Source organism: Alosa pseudoharengus, unplaced genomic scaffold (assembly GCF_046254945.1).
Source record: "Alosa pseudoharengus isolate Yale_2024_CS ecotype anadromous, Long Island Sound unplaced genomic scaffold, YU_APseudo_1.1 YU_APseudo_1.1_scf_20, whole genome shotgun sequence".
Taxonomy (NCBI): domain Eukaryota; kingdom Metazoa; phylum Chordata; class Actinopteri; order Clupeiformes; family Clupeidae; genus Alosa; species Alosa pseudoharengus.
Genome location: NW_027468664.1, coordinates 28,113,062 through 28,138,324, shown reverse-complemented (window position 1 = coordinate 28,138,324; position 25,263 = coordinate 28,113,062). Strand labels below are relative to the sequence as shown.

General features: G+C 40.3%; 1 protein-coding gene across 3 annotated transcripts; it reads right to left on the bottom strand.

Annotated features, from left to right (window-relative positions):
• Positions 1 to 608: 608 nt before the first annotated feature.
• On the bottom strand, positions 609 to 24,189 carry LOC143136337 (interferon-inducible GTPase 5-like). 3 transcript variants are annotated; one of them, XM_076297006.1, is made up of 6 exons: positions 23,932 to 24,189; positions 2,611 to 2,688; positions 2,408 to 2,515; positions 2,178 to 2,316; positions 1,861 to 2,076; positions 609 to 1,464 (listed from the first exon to the last, which is right to left on the bottom strand). In XM_076297006.1, exons 2-6 carry the CDS (start codon positions 2,640 to 2,642, stop codon positions 898 to 900), a joined length of 1,062 nt encoding a protein of 353 aa, XP_076153121.1. In that variant the 5' UTR covers positions 2,643 to 2,688; positions 23,932 to 24,189; the 3' UTR covers positions 609 to 897. The 3 variants fall into 3 exon arrangements, with proteins under 3 accessions (XP_076153121.1, XP_076153122.1, XP_076153120.1); XM_076297007.1 differs by lacking the exon at positions 23,932 to 24,189 and adding an exon at positions 2,802 to 2,961; XM_076297005.1 differs by lacking the exons at positions 609 to 1,464; positions 1,861 to 2,076; positions 2,178 to 2,316; positions 2,408 to 2,515; positions 2,611 to 2,688 and adding exons at positions 20,294 to 21,909; positions 22,233 to 23,376 and having other exon boundaries at positions 23,932 to 24,077.
• Positions 24,190 to 25,263: the final 1,074 nt, after the last annotated feature.

Genomic DNA, 25,263 nt, shown 5'->3' with positions numbered 1-25,263 from the left:
CTGTATCACCCATATAGCCTACATTAAAACAACCAGCGGATGGTCGGCGGGTGCCGTTTCGAAAATTGGTCAAAAAACTTTGGTGTTGATGGATGGCTGATGGATGATAAGTTTTGCTATGCAGTTATGGTTGAAATAATAGCCCATCAGCGCATCTCTAGTGTGTGTGCCTCTCTCTCGCTCAGAGGGGAGGGAGAGGCTGAGGGTCGATCCAGCATGGATTCTAAACTCTGTGGTGGATAGGATCTACAATTAGGTGTTAACAATACTACTACGCTAGGTCGAAGTACTCCCAAGTGCTATTGCGCCACACATTGTAGTTCTCCGGTTTATTCGCTTGGAAAATCGCCACGTTTCACGTTGCGTGGCCGTAGCATTTCTATCAACTACTCGTGCAACTGTATTTAAGTCGGTAAAACGTGGATGTTTTTAATTACTTCTACGCTTAGTTGCCGTCAAAGCCCGCTAGCATAGCAACATGCTAACACAGTCCAGCCGCGCACCAGAGCGTTTGAGTGCACGTACGGACACGGGAGAGGTATGACTCAACTCGTGAAAGTTAAGGTAAGAACATATATTACTACTGACATTGGGTGGCGTGTTCCTTTAAAGTTTTTTTTTTCATTAGCACTAACGTTAGCAGTAGTCTAACGTGTAAAAGCCCTTATTGCCCTTCCCCCAGACTAGTAGGACCGTAAGGGCTTGAAATGTTACTAGATGCTGACGTTACCTTAAGTATAAGTATATAAGTATATATACTCTTTTGATCCCGTGAGGGAAATTTTATGTACTTTGAGTAAAAGAAATTGAACAAGATAACACATCTATTGGTAAAATGAAAGAGGACGTACACATTTGTTTAAGTTTGTGTAGAACCATTTACTGTAATATTCATGTTTAGCCAGTGAAGCACTTTAATTTTCTTCTCGCACGTGTTCCTTCCTCCTGAATCTGATTGTTTTCACGGAGTAGCTCAGCACCAATCCTACACATAATGAATTTTTGTATTATTTTGTCTTGGAGAGCAAAGCTATGCTCAGGATGTAGACGTGACATGTCATTGAACACATCTGATTGTTGTATGTCATCTTTTAGTTTTTTGTAGAGTCCACTCTCTGCCCAATGAATTTTTAGTAAGGGTGCTAGTTTGGCCTCCATTTTGATAATTGTGTCTGTCATTAATTTGGATGGTTCTACTAAATTTGCGTTGTGTGTGTATCTTTTCCTTTTTATAAATGTAGATGAATTGGTCGGTGTGGTGGTGTAGTTGTGATCGGTGTGTGGGATGTGGACCAGGAGCTCTTCACACTGGGAGCAGGAGGAGAGTAAAGGATCTGATGTGATTCCTTTTACGAGCCACCCAGAAATGTATGTTAAAACTTCCTCCTCAATGCAGTCTGAGGTGACCTCCATCACATCCATTATCTCAGCCTCCTCTGTGATGTCTTCCCACTCTGTAACACACTACAAAACATTCTGTGTAAGCATGTGTTAGATCATTATGACTTTTATGGTAGATCGCAGACAGGGCATGATGGCAACATACGCTGAAGTGTAGATTGTGAGCAACATTCATTATGTTATTTAATAAGGAGACCCAAGGTCTATCTAAGACCAAGGAGCAGGACCGGCGCACACAAAAATTAAGACGCAAGGGCGTCAAAACGTTAGTCGGTTTGCACTAATTAAAAATCACTTAAAGCTTTGTGTGCTCTGGTCCTGCTCCTTGGTCCTAGATAGACCTTGGGTGTCCTTACTGACTTCTGCGTCCTGTTCCGTGAACACCAACCAGGCTGAAGAGCAAGTGACCCCCTTCTACTATTTATTATTCGCGTCAGATTACCATTTGCATGCCCCTACCTGAGACGTTGATGGTGTCAGAGACAGTTGGTTGCCAGTTGTAGTCGGTCTGTTGCGTTTTGTGTTGATCAGACTGGTGTTATGGTCTGACAAACAATTGCTCCCCATGCTGGTTGTTAGTTCAGCAATGGAGGCACTTTTTATAGCTGCTGCAAACTCCCTGCTGGTCGGATTGAACCTGTGGCCCCCCTTGCCACGGATCACGGAGAACAAATTCTTTTGGAGTGAGCATGGGTCGTAAACAGTATGTTAGATATTGGATAGATTGGATAGCTTCTGTGATTATATGTATGTGTGTGTGTGTATATGTATATTACCTCCAGGCAGTCCTGATTAAGTTTGGCTGTGCAGATGAATTTCAATTCTCCCAATTCTATTCCCAGTTGTTGCAACATCAAAATGATACTGCGGATGGTGAGAATGAAGCCACGCTGGCAAGGAGGAGTGAATTTCGGTCTGTAACATTTTACAGAAAAGTCAATGATCTATTATAATAATGATGAAGATCTAGTTTCTGACCCATTACATGTATTGTTTTCTTGCCAACCTGAAGGTCCAAGACGTAATCCACTGAAGACTTTCCCTGAGGTAGGACATCTGTGCAGTGCTTCTCGGACCAAGTGGCCGTCGCCATGGATTTGAATCAGCACTGCTCCTGAGAAGTAAGTGTTTGTGTTTGCAGTTAGCTATTACAATTTGACTAATATAAAAAATTTAATTGGTGGTATGCACGTGGAGAGACATTTATACCGTGAATTCAATATGTCGAAAAGCTTGTTCATGTCCTCGAAAAAAAGTCCGCTGTAGTGAGTACCATGGACTTCATCCCTATATGATTGCATTAGCATCATCACAGTGTATTTAATAGGTAGGACACAGATATATAATTTAAAACACAAAACTGGTGTAGCAATTGTATTTAAAGAAAAACAAATGTTCACCAGCTGCTACTGTGTGACTGAAAACTTGTGTGGCCAGTCGAACACGCATGTTTGTGAAAGATGGCAGGGTCACATGTTTTAATGTTATCTTCGGAGCCATCCGTACAGTGTTCTGTCTGTCAATGTCATAAAACATTTCCAAGTGTTTCCACTGTACTTGTTTTGGTCCTATCTGTAACATGACAAGGTGATTGTAGATTTTTTGCTAGTGAATTGACAAATTGACTGGAACAAATTAAACCATGTGCAATTTCATAATGACACTAACCTTAAGGCCATGTTTTTTTAAGTTGTTGCGTACTGATTTTACAAGATGAGGTACATTGAATATCAGAGGATTTTTTTTCCGATTCACTGATATGCAATGTGCCGCATCTGTACTGTCTGTGATATCCAGACTGGCTCCTAACAGTTTCAATGTCTTTAAATTGGTAGGTGATTGATCACAGACCACAGATATAACCTGTTGTGAGAGACAATGTGTTAACATAACCTCTATCTCATTTATGCAGACTACAAGTTGCTTTATTCTAATTTGATATAATTCAAACTCACATTGAAACCGATCTGTGTGAGTCGCCTCACAGCCGTTGATATTATTATTACTGTCTCTTCTGGGGAAAGAGCAGTTTTTGCTAAGAAGTATCCTATGGCCTGAAGTGTGTAGATGAAAGTGTTAGTAATTAGTTATAATTGCTGTCTGATATTGACAAAACCACTAGGGGCGCAAACTAAACATAAATACTCACTTGCTTCCACTTTGAGGCTACTCCTTGAGCCATCAACACCATAGATTGGTTGGCTACCTCGCCTTTAGTGGTCAGCCCATCTATTTGGTCTAAGGCTCGATTGTAGTCTATAGATGTTTTTTTATTGCCATTTCATCAAATACAATTGACACTGCACGCTCGGATTGTCTCATGGTTTGTGCTAGCAGTGCCATCTGCAGCAGTATTGAGTCTAGGAAGCCTGGCTGTAAAGCAGAAGTAGACTAGCTTGTTAATGCACGGGAACAGCACAGGAGGGAGGGGGAGGAAGTAACGAGCTAGCGCTCTGTTTTGTTTGAAAGTCAACAGAAGTGACGTTACCCAGCATCGCTTAGAGCACCTTTAATAATATAATTCTGATATAACTCTTACTTGGATATGGCCCACATTGTGGTTTATGAACCGCTGTAGAGTTGCAGGAGAAGGAAGAACAAAATGCCGCCTCAACGTCCTGTAGCAGGGCTCCAGAGTGCGACCTAATTTTTCAAAAGTGCGACTAAAAAAATCGGAGGTCGCACCGGTGCGATCAGCTATTCGAGAGAGGAAAATGTGTCCGCATTGAAACTCTACCTTTGGTTCAACACATATTTGGCCAATATCGTGGTTTAAACAAATCACAGATAGTGAAGGGCGGGACCTCCCCTCTGATTGGCCGTGGCCCAGTGCCTGTGTGTAAATTTGAAAATGCGTGTGCTGCAGAGAGAGAGAGAGAGAGAGGTCAGTGACCCGTCAGATAAACAGTGTGGTCACATAGGCCGAGATAAATGTCCCCTCTCCCCACTGCCTTTCGGCGGCTGGCAGCAGCAAACCGATCAGACGAGCCCGAGATGATGATCAAGTTTATCGTTGCCAACGATAGGCCTAGTGAAACTTCCCTTCACCAAGTTCAGTCCGAAATTCATCATTCATCAGAAAAATAGTTTGAACGTAAACCCGACGTACAGGAATGCCACTTGCGCCAAATGTATAGGAGTCATTGCAGATAAAAAAGACGTCTTAAAATTGCGAACAATGCATACAAGGCCTTCCCGAACGACAGAGATACAGATATCGCCGAAAAGGAGTGCGTCATTGACCGCAGTTACATGCAGGGAGTAACCCGGTTTTCAACAACAATATTCGTTTTGCGCGCGAGTTGTGTAAACTCATTCTGATGGCATCAATCAATTCAATCCGGTATTTGGCGCAAACCGAATATCGCTGCTACATTTAAAGCCCGAATATTCCCTGCATGTATAACTGTGGTCATTGTGTACGGTGAATTGAATGGACACATTTAGATCGAGCATGGCAAGTCATTGCAATAGCCTATAATAATAGGCCTACCATTTCGTTACTGCATAGTGATGTTCTTATTGAAAATTTAAAAATACTAAAATTAAAAAGTAAATTGCATTGTGGGGCTGTCAAATGATTATTGCAATCATCATTGCAAAATCACATAAAAATCCCCCAGGCTACTTGGAACATCTCTTTAAATCGTGCTCAAATACATTTCTATGGAAGATGCTAGCATGGCGAGCTGGTTTAGCCAAGGCCTAAAGATCATGAAGGATAGTAAGACATTGAGCCATGAGATTTGAAGCCCTTAAAAGACGTGCACTGTTAATTCACTCACTTATTTTTATTTAATTCATCTTGAGATGTTTTAAGTTTACATTTCAGCTCAGTGAAGCACTTAAAGCACCAACACTTCATTAAGTTACTTTTCTTGTAGAATTGTAAATCATAAGTCATAGGACAACCTATATAGGACAGTAATTAAGGGAAAAAAGGGAACCTGCTGCGGTGTTAAATGCGATGTGGTTGAAAATTTGGGTGCACCTAACTTTTGTGCTGGTGCACCTAAGAAAAAAAGTTAGGCGCACCAGTGCAACCAGTGCAAAAAGTTAGTCTGGAGCCCTGTGTAGGCATTTTGACTATGGTAGAAAATTTGGACGCCGAGCTGTTTCACAGTGGAAGGGAAGTTTCTCCCTCTTCCTCTCTTGCTTTTAGTTCTTATTTGGAGGCTGAAAAACTCTGCAGACTCAGGTGGTAGGAGTGCGTGGTGCGTCAGACAGTTTCGCTTTATCTTCTTCAACTTTAAGCCTTGGATATTAACCAGAGTCATTAGGTTAAGTCAGAAGGAGACAAAACAACATGCAAAATATGTACACAGTCAAGTCTTCATACAAGGGAAACCTACTTAGACTTTAACTCTCTGACTTGAGCTTGGAGTCTTTTTTTCAGTCTCCTTTTGTTGGCCTTTTCTCTCTAAAGTTGTAAGTGTAATTTTGTCCCTTTCTCCCTCTCTCTTTGAAGTGTCTGTTCAAGCTCCAAGACTTTGTGCTTTTCCAGCCTCAGCTCTTCCTCAAGCTGACCCTTTTGTTAAGAAATGTGCATTGCTATCCTTGATCTTAACTTAACCTTAACTTGATGTTATCTACAACCCCAAATCAGAAAAAGTTGGGACATTGTGTACAATGCAAACAAAAACAGAATGTGGTCATATAAAAGTCTTTTAAACCCATGTGTAGTAGCAAAAAGGACATCAAATGTTGAAATGCAAATTCAGACTTTTTCATGGAAAATAGATTATCATTAGGCTGTTGATTAATTTCACATTGTTGTTTATTGTTATTTTCCTTAATGTAATCCTACCATGCTATTGTTATTTTGACAAAAGCATAACCATAACCACAAATATATGTTCATGTTCAATTTGATGCCAGCAACATGATTCAAAAGACAATTTAAAGAGGTTTGCAGATTATTACATTCTATTTTCATTCACATTTTACACAATGTCCCAACTTGTTCTGTTTTGGGGTTGTATATTAATTTAGACCTTTATGTAAAACCACCTTACTTTCACTGTTTCCTTGATTGTTTCTGTTTCTATTTCTTCTAGGTGTTCTTCCACTCGGACATTCACTTCATCTGCCTCTTCATACTCTTCATTCTCTGATGCTGTTACTAGACACTTCAACCCTTCGACACCTAAAAGATGAAGACGGCCTGCACTTCAGCTGCTGCTATTTTGTGCTGTCCAACTATACATATGGGCAATACCTACCAGTATTTTCAAATCTTTCCAAGACACGGCGTCTACCATGACTCGATGGAGGGGGGTTAGGGCAGTTAATCAGGGTTGGCACAGCATTGTCAGTTAGACGCTTTCTTTGTTGCTGCAAAATACATTATCATCAGAAAGAACCTTTCCTTCATCATGTATTGTTATGGTTATTTAGGTGAACTGTGATGTAGTTGACAACCTGAAAATCAAATAAGACTACCATTTGGTAAATCATGTCCGGTTCAAAATGAACCTCGCAGACTCCATAACCGCCTTTTCTGAGAGTGGCTTGGGGCAGATGAATGGAGAGATTGGCGCGCCTGATATTAATAAGCCACCTCTTTCTCCTAGTAGTTCAATAAAATGGTATAAACAAATTTTATTTTTTTACTAGTCTTTGTACTTCATTCAAGACAATACACACACACTTTAACATCCTGCTGTACCCTAAATTATGTTGTATGAGTATGAGTACCTAAGTTTCATGCTGATTGTAACATTGCTATTCTGCCGGTAGGTTTGGCTGGCATTATTGATTCACAATTACAATATATGTAAACTTTATGTAATGTTAACAACTAGGATGTACTTATTGGAGTTGATAACATTATTTTAGGGTGTTATGTAATGCAACAAAAAAATGTGTAATGTACCTCCATCTTCTACGTTATGTAATGTTATGCTCGTACTACTAACAACTAGGATAACCTATTATCTAGCAAATACATACCTTTCTGCGTCTTTTGGGAATGAAAATTACGGACACATTTTTGTTGGAACAGCCAATTGCCGAGCAGAATTTGGGCATTTTCAATGTAGACTTAATAGTTTGTTCAACAACATACATGGTAGGCTACTATAGTTATACCTAAAGTACGTTATTTTAGCAACGGTTCCTGGTCTAGTGTGCTTTGAGAACAGGTAGCCTGCACAAGCGCTGGGCTTAGCGGAGACAGACAGTCCACAAACAGTCATTTTTCTCTTTATTTATTTCGCTGGAAAATACAATTTCAATGTGGGAATGTTAGAAAGACATGTGGCTTGTAGAAAATGGGTTCATAACTTACATCGCTGAATGTAGGGCTAAGGGAATGGTCATAATCCGAGAACATTTTCATTTCTCCCATAGGAATACATAGACACTGGACCTCCCGCTAGACTCCTAAAAAGGCGTGGCAGTTTCGAACTCTACGTCATAGCGTGCCAGAATTTACCCTCTTATGAATCGTCTCGCTTTATCAACCGTCTCTAGTTTAAAAGTAGACCGTTTAAAAGTTGAATGTAAAAAGTTCAGTAGTTTAATGGGTTAAATTGTTTAACAGTGGATTATTGTAGTGAGGACTTTTATTTTGAAACAGTTTTGGGCAGAGGAAACAGTTAAATAGGATGTGTAGTCTTACTTGACCCAGATTGTATGCTTAAAGCCTGAGGCTGCAGGTGGCCTGAACACCTGGCATAGGATTCTAATTGCTTAATAGACGTATTGTGATGTCACAATCACGGTGTTAAGTCTATGGGGATTTTTAAAACGTTTTAATTAATAGTTTAAAAAGTTACAAAGTTGAAAAGACATAGCAACCTGATCCGTTTGAAGACCTACGTTACAAAGTTTGAATTAAGTTTCTAAGTTAAACTGTTCAAGAGAAATTGCGTATGGAAGAAGTGGTAAGCGGAATAATAATAATAAGAAAAACTAGAAATACAATTCCAAGGAATTACCAGTGCATGAAAATGCTAAAGTTGTGATGTAAAATGTCATGTATAGTTAAAACAGATAATACAGAGATGGTTACTACGGTGATGCTAGGATAGACATGGTGGTTCCATAGCTTAATAAAAGTTAGACTGTTTAAAAGCTGAATGTAGATAGTTTAAAAGTTGTTGATAGACAGTAGATAGTTTAAAAGTTGTTGATAGACAGCTAGTTTAATAGATAGTTTAATGATAGTTTAAAAGTAGACCGTTTAAAAGTTGAAGGTAAATAGTTTAAAAGTTGTTGACAGACTAGAAGTTTAATGAATGTTGATATTCAAATAGTTTAATGGCTGTGTATAGGTAGATATTTGACGATAACTGAAAGTTGGAATGGCTCTAATGTTTGCTAGTAGTTATGCTAAGATTTTTAATTCTGTTAACCATGCTACTTAGCTAATGTTTTATAACAGTGCTAGCAATGCTAACATGCTAACCATGCTACTTAGCTAACTTAACTAACATTTTCTAGCAGTTTTGCTAAACATGCTAACTATGGTAGCAATGCTAACATGCTAACCATGTTACTTAACTAACTTAGCTAATCATTTTTAGCAGTTATGTTAACTATGCTAACCATGTTACTTAGCTAACCTAGCTAATCATTTTTAGCAGTTTTGCTAAAAATGCTAACTAACATGCTAACTATGCTAACCATGTTACTTAGCTAATCATTTTTAGCAGTTTTGTTAAAAATGTTAACTAGCATGTTAGCATGCTAACTATGCTAACCATGTTACTTAGCTAACTTAGCATGTTAGCATGCTAACTATGTTAACCATGTTACTTAGCTAACCTAGCTAATCATTTTTAGCAGTTTTGCTAAAAATGCTAACTAGCATGCTAACTATGTTAACCATGTGACTTCGCTAACCTAGCTAATCATTTTTAGCAGTTTTGCTAAAAATGCTAACATGCTAACTTTGTTAACCATGTTAACTAGCTACAGTGGGTAGAAGTCATAGTTGATGAAAAGTGTTGACATAGTTGATGACAAGTTAAAAGTTGTTGATAGACAGCTAGTGTATATATATATAGTTTAAAAGTTGAATGTAGATAGTTTAAAAGTTGTTGATAGACAGCTAGTTTAATAGATAGATAGTTTAATGATAGTTTAAAAGTAGACCGTTTAAAAGTTGAAGGTAAATAGTTTAAAAGTTGTTGACAGACTAGAAGTTTAATGAATGTTGATATTCAAATAGTTTAATGGCTGTGTATAGGTAGATATTTGACGATAACTGAAAGTTGGAATGGCTCTAATGTTTGCTAGTAGTTATGCTAAGATTTTTAATTCTGTTAACCATGCTACTTAGCTAATGTTTTATAGCAGTGCTAGCAATGCTAACATGCTAACCATGTTACTTAGCTAACTTAACTAACATTTTCTAGCAGTTTTGCTAAACATGCTAACTATGGTAGCAATGCTAACATGCTAACCATGTTACTTAACTAACTTAGCTAATCATTTTTAGCAGTTATGTTAACTATGTTAACCATGTTACTTAGCTAACCTAGCTAATCATTTTTAGCAGTTTTGCTAAAAATGCTAAATAACATGCTAACTATGCTAACCATGTTACTTAGCTAATCATTTTTAGCAGTTTTGTTAAAAATGTTAACTAGCATGTTAGCATGCTAACTATGTTACTTAGCTAACCTAGCTAATCATTTTTAGCAGTTTTGCTAAAAATGTTAACATGCTAACTTTGTTAACCATGCTAACTAGCTACAGTGGGTAGAAGTCATAGTTGATGAAAAGTGTTGACATAGTTGATGACAAGTTAAAAGTTGTTGATAGACAGCTAGTGAATATATATAGTTTAAAAGTTGAATGTAGATAGTTTAAAAGTTGTTGATAGACAGCTAGTTTAATAGATAGATAGTTTAATGATAGTTTAAAAATAGACTGTTTAAAAGTTGAATGTAAAAAGTTCAGTAGTTTAATGGGTTACATTGTTTAACAGTGGATTATTGTAGTGAGGACTTTTATTTTGAAACAGTTTTGGGCAGAGGAAACAGTTGAATAGGATGTGTAGTCTTAATTGACCCAGATTGTATGCTTAAAGCCTGAGGCTGCAGGTGGCCTGAACACCTGCCATAGGATTCTAATTGCTTAACAATTGTATTGTATTATTGACAATTGTATTATGATGTCACAATCGGCAATGTTAAGTCTATGGGGATTTTTAAAAAGTTTTTCTTTAACCCTTAAAGATGAACTGAACTGGAATTTGAAGTAAAGGTGATATAACAGATGTATTTTATTTCTTCTCATTGGTACAATGATTAAAATGGCTGAATTTATTAAAAGGGATAAAATTGTACGTTAAAAGTGGTGTTGTTGTTACACGGGCGCCGCCATGTTGGATTTCAACAATCGGCTACGTCACTGGCATGGTAAGCTACTCTGCACTAGCACTAGCAGCCATAGCAGATAATGAGTCTGAGGCTAGCTGACATGGCTGAGGAAACTAACATTAGGCCTAGCTGAGTTACATATTGGCCATAAGCCATTTATCATACATCACAAAATCTCATACAAAATGAAACCAAACTAGTGAAACAAAGGCGAACACTTTAACAGGGGAAATTAATTTGGCATGAATCATACTGAACGCTATTTTGTCAATGAGCAGAAACACACACGACATTCAAACTATTGATAAGATGTGCACTATGGAAACTGGTCTGTAACTTTGGACGAATAAATGCCATTGACTTGCCATATCCTGACTTAAAAAACCCTTTTCTTGCTTACTTTATCGCAAACTCGGTGGAACAGCTTGTAGTCTTTTTCAATTCATAGAAAGGCGAGCCCACAGTCTATGTGCCATATGAGCCTAAGTTTCAACTTCGGCTTCGTTCATTCAATGCAGTCACTGGTCGCAATTACAAAGTCTGGGAAGGTTCGTTCAATCGTTTAAAGTTTTAAGTGCAGTAGCCTATCTGTCCCCTTTCGAAGTAGCCTCAGGTGAGGTCCAGTGTTAGATAGGCTACCATACGATCCAACCTAGGAAAGGGCTAGCAGCTAACACCTTGGAAACACTCTTATGTCAAACTCCACAAGCTAGCACTCCGACCATAGAGAGTATAAACCATGACTCCGACGATATCACAGATCGATAATAATGCTTTTACTAGCTGGTAACTAAACCACAGCGGGTCTGTAAACAGAATCCAATGTCCCTTTCTACTCACCCTGAAGCCAGTTGTTCACCGTCTCAGGACAGATTGTTGATGCGAGGGAGTTTAACTCGCAGTACTGCTATCCAAGAGACTCGTGCAATATCAACATCCACAAGGTAAAAATCTGCAAACTCTCCACTAACGTTAGCCTAAAATAAACGGCAAACTCGTGTATCCTCCGTGTATCTGGGGTCAACTTGGGGTAACGAAGTTTTTAACAGTTTCAAGGGAGGGAGAGAGAGAGCCCGTGTGAGTTGCTGTTACTAGTGCCAGTAGTCCATACTGCGTTAGCCTACATTGACGTGACAATGCGTGTTATATAGCTTATTTGTATATGCACATAGCCTTCGCATAGGCCTAATGTAGTGGTGGTGAGTGAGTATGCAGTTGTGTGGAGGATGTACAGTAGGCAATGTATGTGTGTGAGGGATGGAGGGAGACAGAGAGACAGCGTGCGTGTTGCTGTCTCAAGCGCCCCTCGTCCAGTTTTCTACATGACCTAGGCTAGGTCTACAGTAGCCTATGTTGTGCCGCACAAAATGTATCTATGTTGTACATTGCACAAAATGTATACCCCCCGAAATAAACACATACATAAATAAACACATTTTTCCCGTCACTTTGGCTTCCTTGAACATTTTCCCTACGTTTCGCCACTGCTTTGCAACAGATAGATTCCAGTGTCCATGCTCCGGCAGCGCCCACACAGTCATTTTCACCCAAATGATCCTACTGAAGGTTGAGCTGGAGCCTGAACCCCATCTAGTGGTAGTCAAGACACTACAGGCCTGTCCCTCACAGGCTCAAATTTGTAACCCATGCCATTAAAATTACAAATTTTCGTGTATACATAATATGCTGCAGCTGTTGCCTATAGAACTTCTCAGGTCCTACCATGCCAGTGACGTCATTGAACCTGGCAGCGTTCTAATACTAACAAACGCAATTTTGGTGTTGCTTAAAAAAGGCTACGTATTGATTTTTTTAAATAATTTTTTTAGTGTCATTTATTTTTAATTGTCATAATCAACACATTATCAATGTTGATTCTTTCAGTTCAGTTCATCTTTAAGAACGTACCGTCACACTGGTGTGACGGCCGTTAACTATCCGTAAAAGCGTACCGTCACACTTTTGTGTTTGGAATGTTGCTACATAAGTATTCTAATTGCTGCTTAACAATGGGCTACCACTTGTTGGCTAACATGGGCTGACATTGTACATTCTCAAAGTCAAAGATGGTCTCTCGCAAATCACTTTGCCACTACCATTTTGTTATGTCCACATTTTGCAGATCTAGTTTATATTATGATTGTGTGGTCGGGCTATACATGACAAAATCCACGGAAGTGGCAAGTATTGGGAAGACGTTTACTTACAGGAGGCTACAAATGTTGCTAGCTTCACTGCCATTTATTGCCATATTTCTCAATGTCAGTCATTACACCAAGCACAATAAAACACGCAAAATGTGTTTTTTTTTTTTAATTAAATGATGATGTTATTCAGTGTTTAGTCAAATCTCATGCCCACTGAAAAGATGAAAATCAAAATGACCGCGAAATGTACGGAATGCTGGAAACAAACATCGTTCATTCACGAGCTATGTAGCTTTGAGTAACGCACGGCTCAGGAAAAATAGTTTGCTACATTCATAACATTTAAACTCGCACAAGAAATGCGCATACATCTTTATCTTGTCCCATTATAATCACAGCTTTATTTGCGCAATAGCAGTGCATCCATCAAGTCCGTCAATGCAAAACATTCCAGCGACCGGCATCTCGAAGTATATTCATTCACAAAACAATCGTAGTATATTTACAGACGCTATAATATCATAGATAATATTAAATTAGGTATGGCACATTTGAAAAGGCGTCAGCTTACTGATGAAGAGATCAGGGTGATTTTTACATCAAATGATGACTCTGACATTGAACCTGCACCTGTGGAAAGTGACTCCTCTGACGAGGAGTTGCCGGACAATTTGGCAGCTCTGGAGGAAGAGGCGCTGGAGGACACCGGGGATGTCAACTGGAGGGAAGGAAACTTTCGTCCGAAAAGTGTCAACTTTGCCAGGTCTTTATCAGGGGTTAGGAAGCAACCTGACAATCCGACGGAGGTGGAGTGTTTTAAAATGTTTATCTCTCCCTTCACTGTGGCTACTATTGTGGCAGAGACCAACAGCTATGCCCAGACACTGAGGGAGAAGTTAAACTGTGTTGGAAAGCTGGCAAAGTGGGTGGACACCACAATAGCTGAATTGTATCTCTTTTTGGCCGTCTTAGTTCTCATGGGTCTAGTTAAAAAGAACAACATCAGAGATTACTGGACCACAAATCCCCTGCTATCCACACCATTCTTTGCCACTGTGTTCTCTCAGGACCGCTACCTCTTGCTACTTAGAGCTCTGCATTTCACCGGCATGACCTCAACTGACCCCCTCCAAAAAATTCGATCTGTTTTGACCCCAATTATCACATCTTTCAGCCAGATTTTTTATCCCCACCAAGACCTATGTATTGACGAGTCGATGATGAAGTGGAAAGGGCGACTATCCTTCAAACAGTACATTCCATCAAAACGACATCGATTTGGCATCAAACTGTTTGTGTTGTGTGACGTAAAGACAGGATATGTTCAGAACATGATAATTTACACAGGGAAATCGACAGATATTACCATGTCTGAGGGTGTAGGGATTTCTGGGTCAGTTGTTCTCACATTGCTGGAGCCTTTTCTGGATAAAGGTCACATTCTATATGTGGATAATTGGTACACCAGCCCTGCCCTTTTTAATCATCTTTTGCAGCATACAACTGGTGCCTGTGGTACTGTTAGAGCCAACAGGAAAGGCATGCCACATTTCCCTAAAAAAATATCTAAAGGTGATGCTGCATTTTTCAATAATGGACAAATGCTGGCTGTGAAATGGCATGATAGGCGTGATGTGCATGTTTTGTCCACTGTGCACTCCGGAGACATGGTACCAACGGGCAAAGTGGACTATGCCACAGGTCAAGGAGTGGTGAAGCCAGTCTGTGTGGTGGAATATAACAAGAAAATGGGATCTGTGGATAATTTAGATAAACGAAACACCTTTGTTGACTGTGCTCGAAAGTCCTTCAAGTGGTACAAGAAGCTATTTTTTTATGTGCTGGATGTGGCTGTTTTCAATAGCTATGTGCTCCACCATGAATTGACCAGACAGGAGATGACATATGCTCGGTTTAGAGAGAACTTGGCACGTCAGCTGCTGGAGGAATTCCACACTGCGAGGAGGCCTTCAAGTGGTGGCCGTCCAACACTTGACAACCCAGTCCGTCTCACTGCTCGCCACTTCCCATCACTGGTGACACAGACATCTCAGCAGGGTATTCGCACAAGGAGGCGTTGCAGGGTCTGCCAGACAACAACCAGGCGTCAACAGCTGCGGAAGGCCACCAAGCACATGTGTGACTCCCTGCTTTGAGGAATACCACACCCTCAAACATTTCTGAGTGTCCAGTCATGTCAGAAAAAGACAAAAAACATACAAACAGTAGTTAATATTTCAATAATCTATAGTTCTAAACAGACAAATGACAACTTTTTGTTCCTGTTCCTGTGTGTGTGTCTGTCTGTGAGTGTGTGTGTGTGTGTCTGTGTGTTCATGCCTACATGAGGCACACGTGTTTGCCTCATGGGCCTTCCAATAAATGGCTTCAAAGTTCTTGAATTAATCTGACCGTTTTAGACATTCATTTTTGTCATTTACCTTGTTTCCAAAATTCCAAAAATCTGATAAAAAAGATCCTTTATCAGATATTGAAACCCCTAGGTTCAGAAAGTAAAATTCTCATATTGTGTGCATTGTGTTCATTCAAAACAGCTAATTTCCTTTCATGCCTCGTCTGCCTGGTTTAAGATTTGTGCTAACAGAATTAGGTTTATTGAATGGATGGAATATGATAGCCTATGACGTTCACTTTCTTTAGTGTGTCTTCCACTTCTAAAAGTATATTATCCTGACTGGCTACTCACAGAGTTCACTACCATCGACTAACTATCTTGCCCTCTTCCCCTCAAACACAACAAAGACCAGTATGCTAACATTATATGATAATGACATCTGTAGGCTACAACATCGATTGCTGTAAATGACAACGCTATAACTTATGAACTGATTTCTAGATTTGATACATAAATTATAAGGGCACTTACGTAAAATCCATGTGAAGGAAGGAAACGGACGACAACAAAAACTTCCTTGGAGTTAAACATCCGTCTGAGGTAAGAGATATTCGCGTGTCTTGTTATCCTCGTGACAATTGTAGCACGTTGTCAGCGCGACTTCATTTGCGTAATCAGGTGCATGCATGCAACACATGTGATCACATGATGAAAGCATGTGTGTGTGTGTGGTACTTTGCAATGTTCACGTGAAATAAAACAGATCAGGCCATGCTAACACTGCATAGATTGTAGGCCACCTAATAATGACTATAGAATGTCAGTGTAGAACGCTAGTGACGCAGCCTAAAAAACTCACCCAGTGGAGTACGTTGGTTTAAATAAAACCTACGTTCTTAAGGGTTAATAGTTTAACAAGTATAAAAGTTGAAAAGACATAGCAACCCGATCTGTTTGAAGACCTACATTACAAAGTTTGAATGAAGTTTCTAAGTTAAACTGTTCAAGAGAAATTGCGTATGGAAAAAGTGGTAAGCGGAATAATAATAAGAAACATAAGTTGTTGCCTAGGAAGAACAGTAGAGTGCATTTTCATGCACTGTAATAAGTTGTTGCCTAGGAAGAACAGTACAGTGCATTTTCATGCACTGTAATAAGAAAAACAAATAATTATAGGCTACAGCTGTCGCCTACTTTGCCACTTCCTGTTTTGTGTTGGAGAGAGGTCACTATTGGTTTTTATAGTTCACGTCACTATTTGCATGAGCCATGACTAGAAAGACTTGCGATAATATCAAACATGTTTGATATTGTCGTAACGGCAAAACTAGAAAAGGACTGACTTCGACTGACTTAAAACCGCTAAGATTGGCACCTTACACGTCGATCTAGTTGACGGGAGCACGCCGCGATTCCAGTACAACTCCCATGATATCTGTCTGACTTTGGAAATTTAGTCACCGACTGTGAAAACAGACCAAAATCGTACAATGTAAGGCCGCCATAAGATAGACTGGTGTAGCTAACTGCGGTAGCTATAACGGCAAAAGAAGTGATGAGCAGCAATTATTAGAGAGGATTCCGAGGAATAGAGCAGAGCTACACACAGGTGCAGGTGCTCCAAGGCTCAGCTAGAGAAGTATCGGAGCAGAGCTACACGCAGGTGTAGGTGCTCCCTTGGTCAGCTAAGGAAGGGCTTTAATATGCTGGCACTCTGAACACAGAGGAAGGCGAAAAACTCCCAGACATTTAAAGGAGAAAAATTCCTTCCTTGCCCTATGGCAATAAGCGACAGAGCCACAGCTCCTGTGTATCAGCTGCCTTACGGCCAATGCCGGCATTGAGTTAAGGTAAAGCGATGCTCCCTTAAATACATTTTGTGATCACCACATAGATTATTGTATTATTTCATGTAGACATGGTCTCAGATGAGATGCCGAGACTGTAGCCTATAGGGTGGTGGCACCAATCCAAGGAAAGTGGGGTGAGGGAGAACCAGGGACGCGGTCCCTGGCTGGGAAAAAACGCAGGCTCGAACGTGGTTCGTGCCAGCGGGAGAGGATCGGGAAAGGGGAAAAGGTAGCGACGCGGTCGCTACGGGGGAAGGGGGAGGAGGTTGCGCAGCACCCAAGGTAGGCAAAGAGAAAAGTGGGGAGGGTTGATTAGCTGGAAAAGAAAAAGAGGCCGTAGTAGCGGAAAGCAAGGTAGAGGGCTGCACGCGGGCTGCCATAACTTGCTGAGTTGAGTGAGCAGGGGGAAAAGCTGTTTAGGAATAGAGAAAGAGGCTGCAGCAGTGGATGGCAAGGTAGAGGGCTGCACGCGGGCTGCCATAACTTGCAGGGTTGAAAAACAGAGGGGGAGACGCCGGAGGAACGGAGCTCCGCGCTGCGGCGCTGGTGCTCGGTTGATCGGCTATAGTAGGAGAGGAAATAAACTGATTGTTGGAGAAGGCGACGCAGGTCTGCTTTCCTTGCGAAACAAGGGCAATGGATCCTACATCCAACTCTGGTCTAATCAAAGATATGGTCTGCGGAGTAGCTCTCCTTCTTCGGGTTGTGCGGCGGCTATCGCTGTTATTAGAAACAGGCGAGCGATTGAATACCCGAGAAGGCGCTGGGGAAGCCAAGCTGCGCGACCGGCGACTTGGCTCCAAGCTTGACCAAATGCGTCTTACAAGCGGAGTGACGCCGATACTGCAACTTCGGCAGGTAGAGGCAGACTGCGAATAAATAACCTGTCTGATTGAAGGAGGCGTGCAAATTCCGTCATGCTCCTCCCGAACTTCCGTTTGTATGTGGAGCGCAGGCTTATCCAGTTATGGCCATGAAGTGAGCTGTTATGTGCTGAAATAATGATAACTGCATTTGAATCTGTAACAGTGTTGACACATAAGCATTGATAAGAATGTTGAAACGTCAACTTTATTTTTAAGAAAATTATGTAATGGCTGCATGTCTCTTGATCCAAAATTTCTGACTGACACTTGCTATGGCCATAAAAAATGAATAATTTAGGGAAATAAAAAAATTGAAAATAATCTAAAAGAAAGTTCCACTGTAAATTACAAGACTAATGTTACCTCAACCACACCAGAATAGAGCTGTTCTCCAGACCTTTGATCTGAAATATGCAGGTACCCTTAGTTGTGCACGATGACAAATAAATAAAAAATATTTTAATGAGATTCAGGTAATTTCCAGACATTGAAGTCAGTGAAAATGAAATTGAAACAAACACAGTCAAATATCACCTAAAGCCTTAAATCAAATAAATAATAAATATTCTTAAAAACATCACTGGCTGAATCCAATCCAGTTGAAGATGCAGAATGTATATAATGAAGTGGGTTTACTGCAAGGTTTGTCTAACCACTAGATGGTGCCAGTAGGTTTGTTGAGCCAGAGCCATATCTAGATACTGTGGCTCTGTGTTACAGTAAGCAATGATTTGGGTATAACTAGTGTTGAAGTAGTACAGTACATTAGTGATGAAGCTGTGCGTAATGGCTCAAGTGAGCATACTTACGGTGCTGTCAGATACAAGTTACTGAACCCCAGATCGCAGTGTGATTCCTGACACAGCTGCATCAGGCTGTGGGAGTGGAGAAATACGGTGGCCCAGAGGGGTCAAGCTAAATTAATGGTTTTGCTTACAGTTGCGCATAAGGCGCACACTGAGGTAGACGCTAAGCCGAAACGTGTGTATTGCATAGATTGCATAGTTGGTATGCAAAGTGAGACCTTTTTTTCTTCTTTGATGTTTGCATGCAGTTGCACCTAAGGCTCAAAGACAATGGACATCCAATATTGTTTTTCAGCCAGGTCTTGTGCGTATTCTCTGCATATTTAAATGACGCTATGTACTGTATATGTTGACCCCAAATTATTTACAATTTTACAAACCATTATTCTTCTGTTCTTGCATTATTTGCAGACACAGTTGTCAGAGTGCATCTTTACCTCTTCGGGCGCTATCATAGATAGATAGATAGACATATAGATAGATACTTTATTGATCCCCAGGGGAAATTCAAGCACACCTGGGGCAAAGCCGACGCAAGGCTTGTTCTTATCTTACACTCAATAAAGTGATGAATTGTTCGCCTTGCGCTCCACTTCAGTTAAACCTTTAATTAACCCCCTTGTGAGTCAATAGTGAAAGTAAACTAGATGTACCGCAGAGCGGTACCAAATATGACCGCCGCCCAGTCCAGCACATGTTTTCCACAAAAATAAGTCACGCTGAAAGGCATATATGATTATAACTGTCTCACTGAATTGCATTATGCACACTCAATTCTCACTGGTATCTGCTAGACAACAAGTACCAAAACATGATTAGTTCATAGATTTCACATGTAAAATACATTTTATCCAACCCCACCCCCATCTTGCCTGTTCATAATTCTGAGAAATTCTTGAATTGTGTGCATGTGTGCGTGTACATGTTTATGTTTATGTGTGTGTGTGTGCGTGCATGTGCTTGTGTGTTTGCCTGTTTATGTGCCTGTGTGTGTGCATGTGCATGCATGCGTATATATGTTTACTGTGTGAGTATGTGTCATACGTAGGATTACTGTGAATGTATGTGTGTGCGTGTGTATCTGTTTATGCACATGTGTGCATATGGAATGGGTTTACATGACCCCTGGAGGCAAACATACGCAAAAAAAATTGGTCATCCTAGGCCCTACGGTTCTCAAGATATTCACAGAAAACTGTGTCTGCCCTACCCTCCTTTCGGGGGGGTCCAGTCCAGCGGGTGGGGGGGGGGCGATAGATCAAAACGAAAAACGATGGTTCCATGCTATCCATGTGGGGTTACATGCCCACCAAGTTTCGTGTACCCCGATCTTTCAGTGTCCCGGGAATCCTTGACGGAAATTTGGACATGCAAAAAAGAAAAAAGAAATAAAAAATCTGACTTAACCTATGACCGCCGCTTCGCTGCGCGGCGGTCATAATAACTGTAGAACTATGAGACCACAGAGAACTTAGCAACAGGTTTGAGAATACACATGAATGTCCCTGATTTATGAAAAACTATCAAGTGCTATATATTTTGAAAGAATAGTTTATCGAGAATCCAACAACATACAACATTTTACACAGAACACAGTTTTATTGTTTAGGGTGCAAAAGTCCATTAACAATTCCCTTATACTTTTCACAACAGTGTGTTGAAAATCAAAGATCACAAAGAGCACATTCAGCAAAGGGATATTTCTCAAACAGCTGAAGTAATTCATGATACGTGAAATACCTTAAAAACACACATCAAAATAAACCCTCCCAGAAGCACTGTCATACAGCTATTCCCTGAATAAACAAACAAACAAAATCCCTATTTTGGTAAATCTATCATAGAAATACTGTACTTACAGTACATGTGTTCAAAGAAACATTGTAGATGATAGTAACCTGGCCACTTGCATTGGCTAAATAACATGAGATTATTACTGAAGTCCTTCAATTTTATGCCACATTATGCAATTCATTGAGCAGCACCTCAGGGATACCTCAGTCTAGTTGAGGTTTGCCATTTCAATCACTTTTAGTGCAACTCTATACAGTTCTTTCAACCCCTCTTCGAGCACAGACCGTGTGGTAGCGAAAGACACTCCAGCTGCTGCTATGTTTCCAGCTACAGGAATAAGGCTGCACACTGACTCAATTACACCCCCAAGTCTGGCTGCCAATTTTGATGAAAGAAATGTTTTACCAGCAATTGCCCTGACAATTGCCGACTCTTTAACCATTTCAAGTATTGGTTTGTCTACTCTATTTCCCACCTTTGTGAGGGATTTATCATCTAGACCAAATGAATGGTAGCATGTGGTGAAGAAAGTTGCTACCATGGCAACATCACATGCAACTGACAGACCTGGCACTGGGGCTGCTGTTATGCCACCGGATACAACAGCCAAAGCCCAGACTGCTTTCTGGAATGTGTTGTATTTCTTTTCAAGACACTGCCTGGAATAAACCGGCAAACTCCTAACAAGAGCATCTCTCTTGCGATCTGGAAGATCTCTCTCCAGAGCATTTTGGAGTTTTGAGAAATCAAATTTCTCCAGGTAAAAGGATAAGATCAAGAAGACAGGAGGAGAACCCAGTTCCATGAGATTTTCCTGACAATCATTTTTTATTTTTTGGAGCGTGGCATTCTCTGTCACCCATCTCCTTTCAGCATTGGCTACATCTTGGTCAATCATTGAACGAATAAAGTAGAAATTCTTTTTATTCTTCTGAATTTCCTTTGCCAGCATAATGTCATACTCCTTGAATCTTTTTTCACTAACTATAATAAAGAAGTCATAGTTTTGGAACTTGACATCTTTTATGTAGGTCTTTGCTTTGAAGTTTTTGGTCCCTAGTCCTGGCAGGTCCCAGATCTTCACATTGGGCATGGTGGGATAGGGGTAATCTTTGATCTCCATAGTGGTCTCTGTCTCCCCAATTTTAGCAGCTCCTACTTCAGTATTACTGACATCCCTGATGGCATTCACAAAGGTGGACTTTCCTGCTCCAGTTACTCCTGTTACAGCAATGTTGAGCACTACATTATCTAATCTATCTACTACTTCTCTGGCTCTGGCAATGGCATGCTTCAAATCTGGTTCACCAGAATCATTCAGTAAAGCACGGACATCATCCTCTTGATCAGCCATGACCTAAAGGAAATAGTTTTAGGAAACGTTTTATTCCATAATGTGCTGGTTCTGCAAATAAGCTGTCTAGCAATGCAAGTTCAATTCTATGACAATGTATTTTCCAGAAGAACTGCACTGATGTTGGCAACAAATAAACAATTTAAACAAATAGTTGTTTAAATTATGGCTTATGGTTAGTTAAAGTAGCACTGTTCACACACACACACACACACACACACACAAAGCAACATGACAACTCTACATGTATTGTTCATTTTAATACAACTGACATATAAACAATTGCATAGCAAGAAAGTATGGTGTGAAAGTGTGGTTAAACTTACCAAAGTTTAAAAACAATGCTGGAAGTAGTTGTAGAAATGGGTCATTAGTAAGTTACTTCACTCCTGTGAGCTGCAGTAGTGCCAGTGTGTGGGCGAACTCCGTTTCATATTTTAAACCATCTAATGCCTTGTAAAGGTGGAGCTTAGATCTGGGTGGGGATTCTAACTGCTGTCTGTTGAATATTCAGAATATTCATATGTGACGATAGGTGGTTTAGAAAAGCATGTGGGTGTAGCTTTGTTTGTGGTATACTCGTCCACCCTTTACCATTTCTCGAAATGTATAAAATTATTGTGGTCTTATTATTTTCTAAGGCCCGTTTCACACCGGGTGCGTGGCGTGGCGTGTCAGCTGCGTGGCGTGTCCGTTTTTATTTCGGCTCTCATGTTAACAGGTTAGAGGTGCCACACTGCCTGCGTGACATGCACGTCTCAGGCGCAGCTGCGCAGAAAACGTGTGCATGCTAGGAATAGGACTCACGCCTATTTTTCAGGCCACACGCAAGGGTGTTGGAAGCGTTTCCATTCAAAACAGTGAAGAAAAAAAATGACGTGAGAAAAAGAGACGTTTTAATTGGCAGAAATGCTGCCGCAGCACCGCATCAGACACGCTTCTGGTAAGCAAAGACACAGAAAACACCACGCAATCGCTATGCAACGTGACGATCACGCCACATTCCTGGTGTGAGGCTAAAGGGTACACTTGCCATTACACCTCAGTCCAGCAGATGGTGGTGGTAATGCACTCTGTTTTAAAACTGCCAAAAAAAAGCTCACCAAAAAAGAAGAAGGGTTCATTCGCCTGTTCTTCTTCTTCAGTGAGTTTTTCTTTTTAGCCGTTTGCAAACGGAGTGCATTACCACCACCATCTGCTGGACTGAGGTGTAATGGCAAGTGTACCCTTTAGCCTCGTAATGGCCGCCGGGTGAATAAGGTGAATTAAGATGGACCCAGGCGAAGTGGAAAACTTCTAGTTCCATGGGTAGACCAATCAAAATGTCTCATTCTTTTTGGACATCAATGACCCTGCATCCTTGGAGGTGAAGAGGAGAGGGGCCATCCAACATGTTATTTGCATTCAAAAGCCAGCATCAATGGTGGTATGGGGATGCATTAATGCCTATGGCATGGGTAGCTTGCACATCTGAAAAGGCAAAATCCAATTTGAATGACACACACTGGTTTTGAGCAACATATGCTGCCATGGACATTTTTTTATCTCTTTTCAGAGATACCTTGAATGCAAACAATGCTAAACTGCACTCCACACATATCACAACAGTATATGGCCTGTTTACAGTCTAAGCACCACATTTGACATAATGGATAGGAAACATGATGAAGAACTGAGACTGTCGAGCAGCTGAAATCCTGCTCAGGCAAGAATCGCCTATTTAGGGAGAGTTGTTAAAGGAAGAGGTGAAGCAACAAAGATGCCCTCGTCCCAGACGTATCATTGGTATTGAATTCAAAATGAACATATATCTCTTAGCAATGCTGTGCTTGCCAAGCTCAGCTAAATTGGACATATTTTGGTTTCCTGTTGCGTTTCAATTCTCATAGAGTCACAGGAAGTGCTTATCTAAATCACAAATCAGTGTGGCCCATATTACAAACATGAAGCCAAAGCACCATAGAAATGATTGTATCAATGTATATAATAATTTGTGGATCTAATGTCAACATATTTCATGCTTACCTTGTACAGTACCTTCCAAAGTCTTTTTCTGGTGTTCTTTTACTCAAGTGTGGCTTTCAGATACTTCATTTACACCTACCATTGAACAAACAGGCACGATTCTGAGTCTTGTTTTGAAATGACTTCCAAGAATCTAAGCGAGATAGGAAACTAGGAAACAACTCTGCACAAACACACCTGCACAAAAACCACACGTGCCCTACACAAACCACAACACGGCAGACAGCAGTTCATGTTGACTTCCTGTGATATCTTACTTTACTTCAAGTGCCAAACAAAAGCCCAGAGTGTCAGAAACTAGAGACAATAGACTCTTTTCAACACACACTCTCATAAATGATTTTGCACTTTAAACGTTTCTGCACATTAAAAATACCATAAGGCTATGTTCAGACTTGGCTTCTTCTTCTGACAAAATAAGTTGTGCAGACTGCTTTTTCAGTTTTTAAAAAAAAACTTTTTTTTAAACTTGTCTAAGTCACTTGATTTAGATTCACTCACTTTCAGCTCAGCTAAATAAGACATATTTCCTTCATGCCATTCTTTAAATTCTCATAGATTCACAGGAAGTGCTTATCTAAATCACAAATCAGTTTGGCCCATATTACAAACATGAAGCCAATGGACCATAGAAATGACTGTAACCATGTGTGTAATTATTTGTGGATTTAATGTCAACATATTTAAACTTACCTTCTACCTTCTAAAGTCTTTTTTCTGGTGTGTTTTTACTCAAGTGTGACTTTCAGATACTTCATAGGCCTACCATTAAACAAACAGGCATGATTCTGAGTCTTGTACTAAAATTACTTCCAAGAATCTACAAAAAGCGAGATAGGAAAAAAAAACTTTGCACAAACACCCCTGCACAAAAACCACACGTGCCCTTCACTACAACACGGCAGACAGCAGTTCATGTTGACTTCCTGTTACATCTTACTTTACTTCAAGTGCCAAACAAAAGCCCAGAGTGTCTGAATACAGTCAGAAACTAGAGACAATAGACTCTTTTCAACACATTATCTTTATAAGCATGTGCACAAGTCTGCACATAAAAAATACTATAAGAGGTCACATCATTCATATTAATCACATTAATCAATATGGCACAAGTGAAAGTGGCAAATATCGCCATGGCTGTGATTTGGCCATGGCTGCTACCATTGTACCACCGAATGAAGTATGATGTTTACGGAAATTACTCAGTTACTGTATGTATGGAGGCGTCATGTACATACACAAAGCACTAGTGTAGCCAGAATTTACAATGTGGATGGGCCCAGAGAAAATCAGGTGGGCCATGCCCAAACGCAGCTGTTACCAAAATAAGCC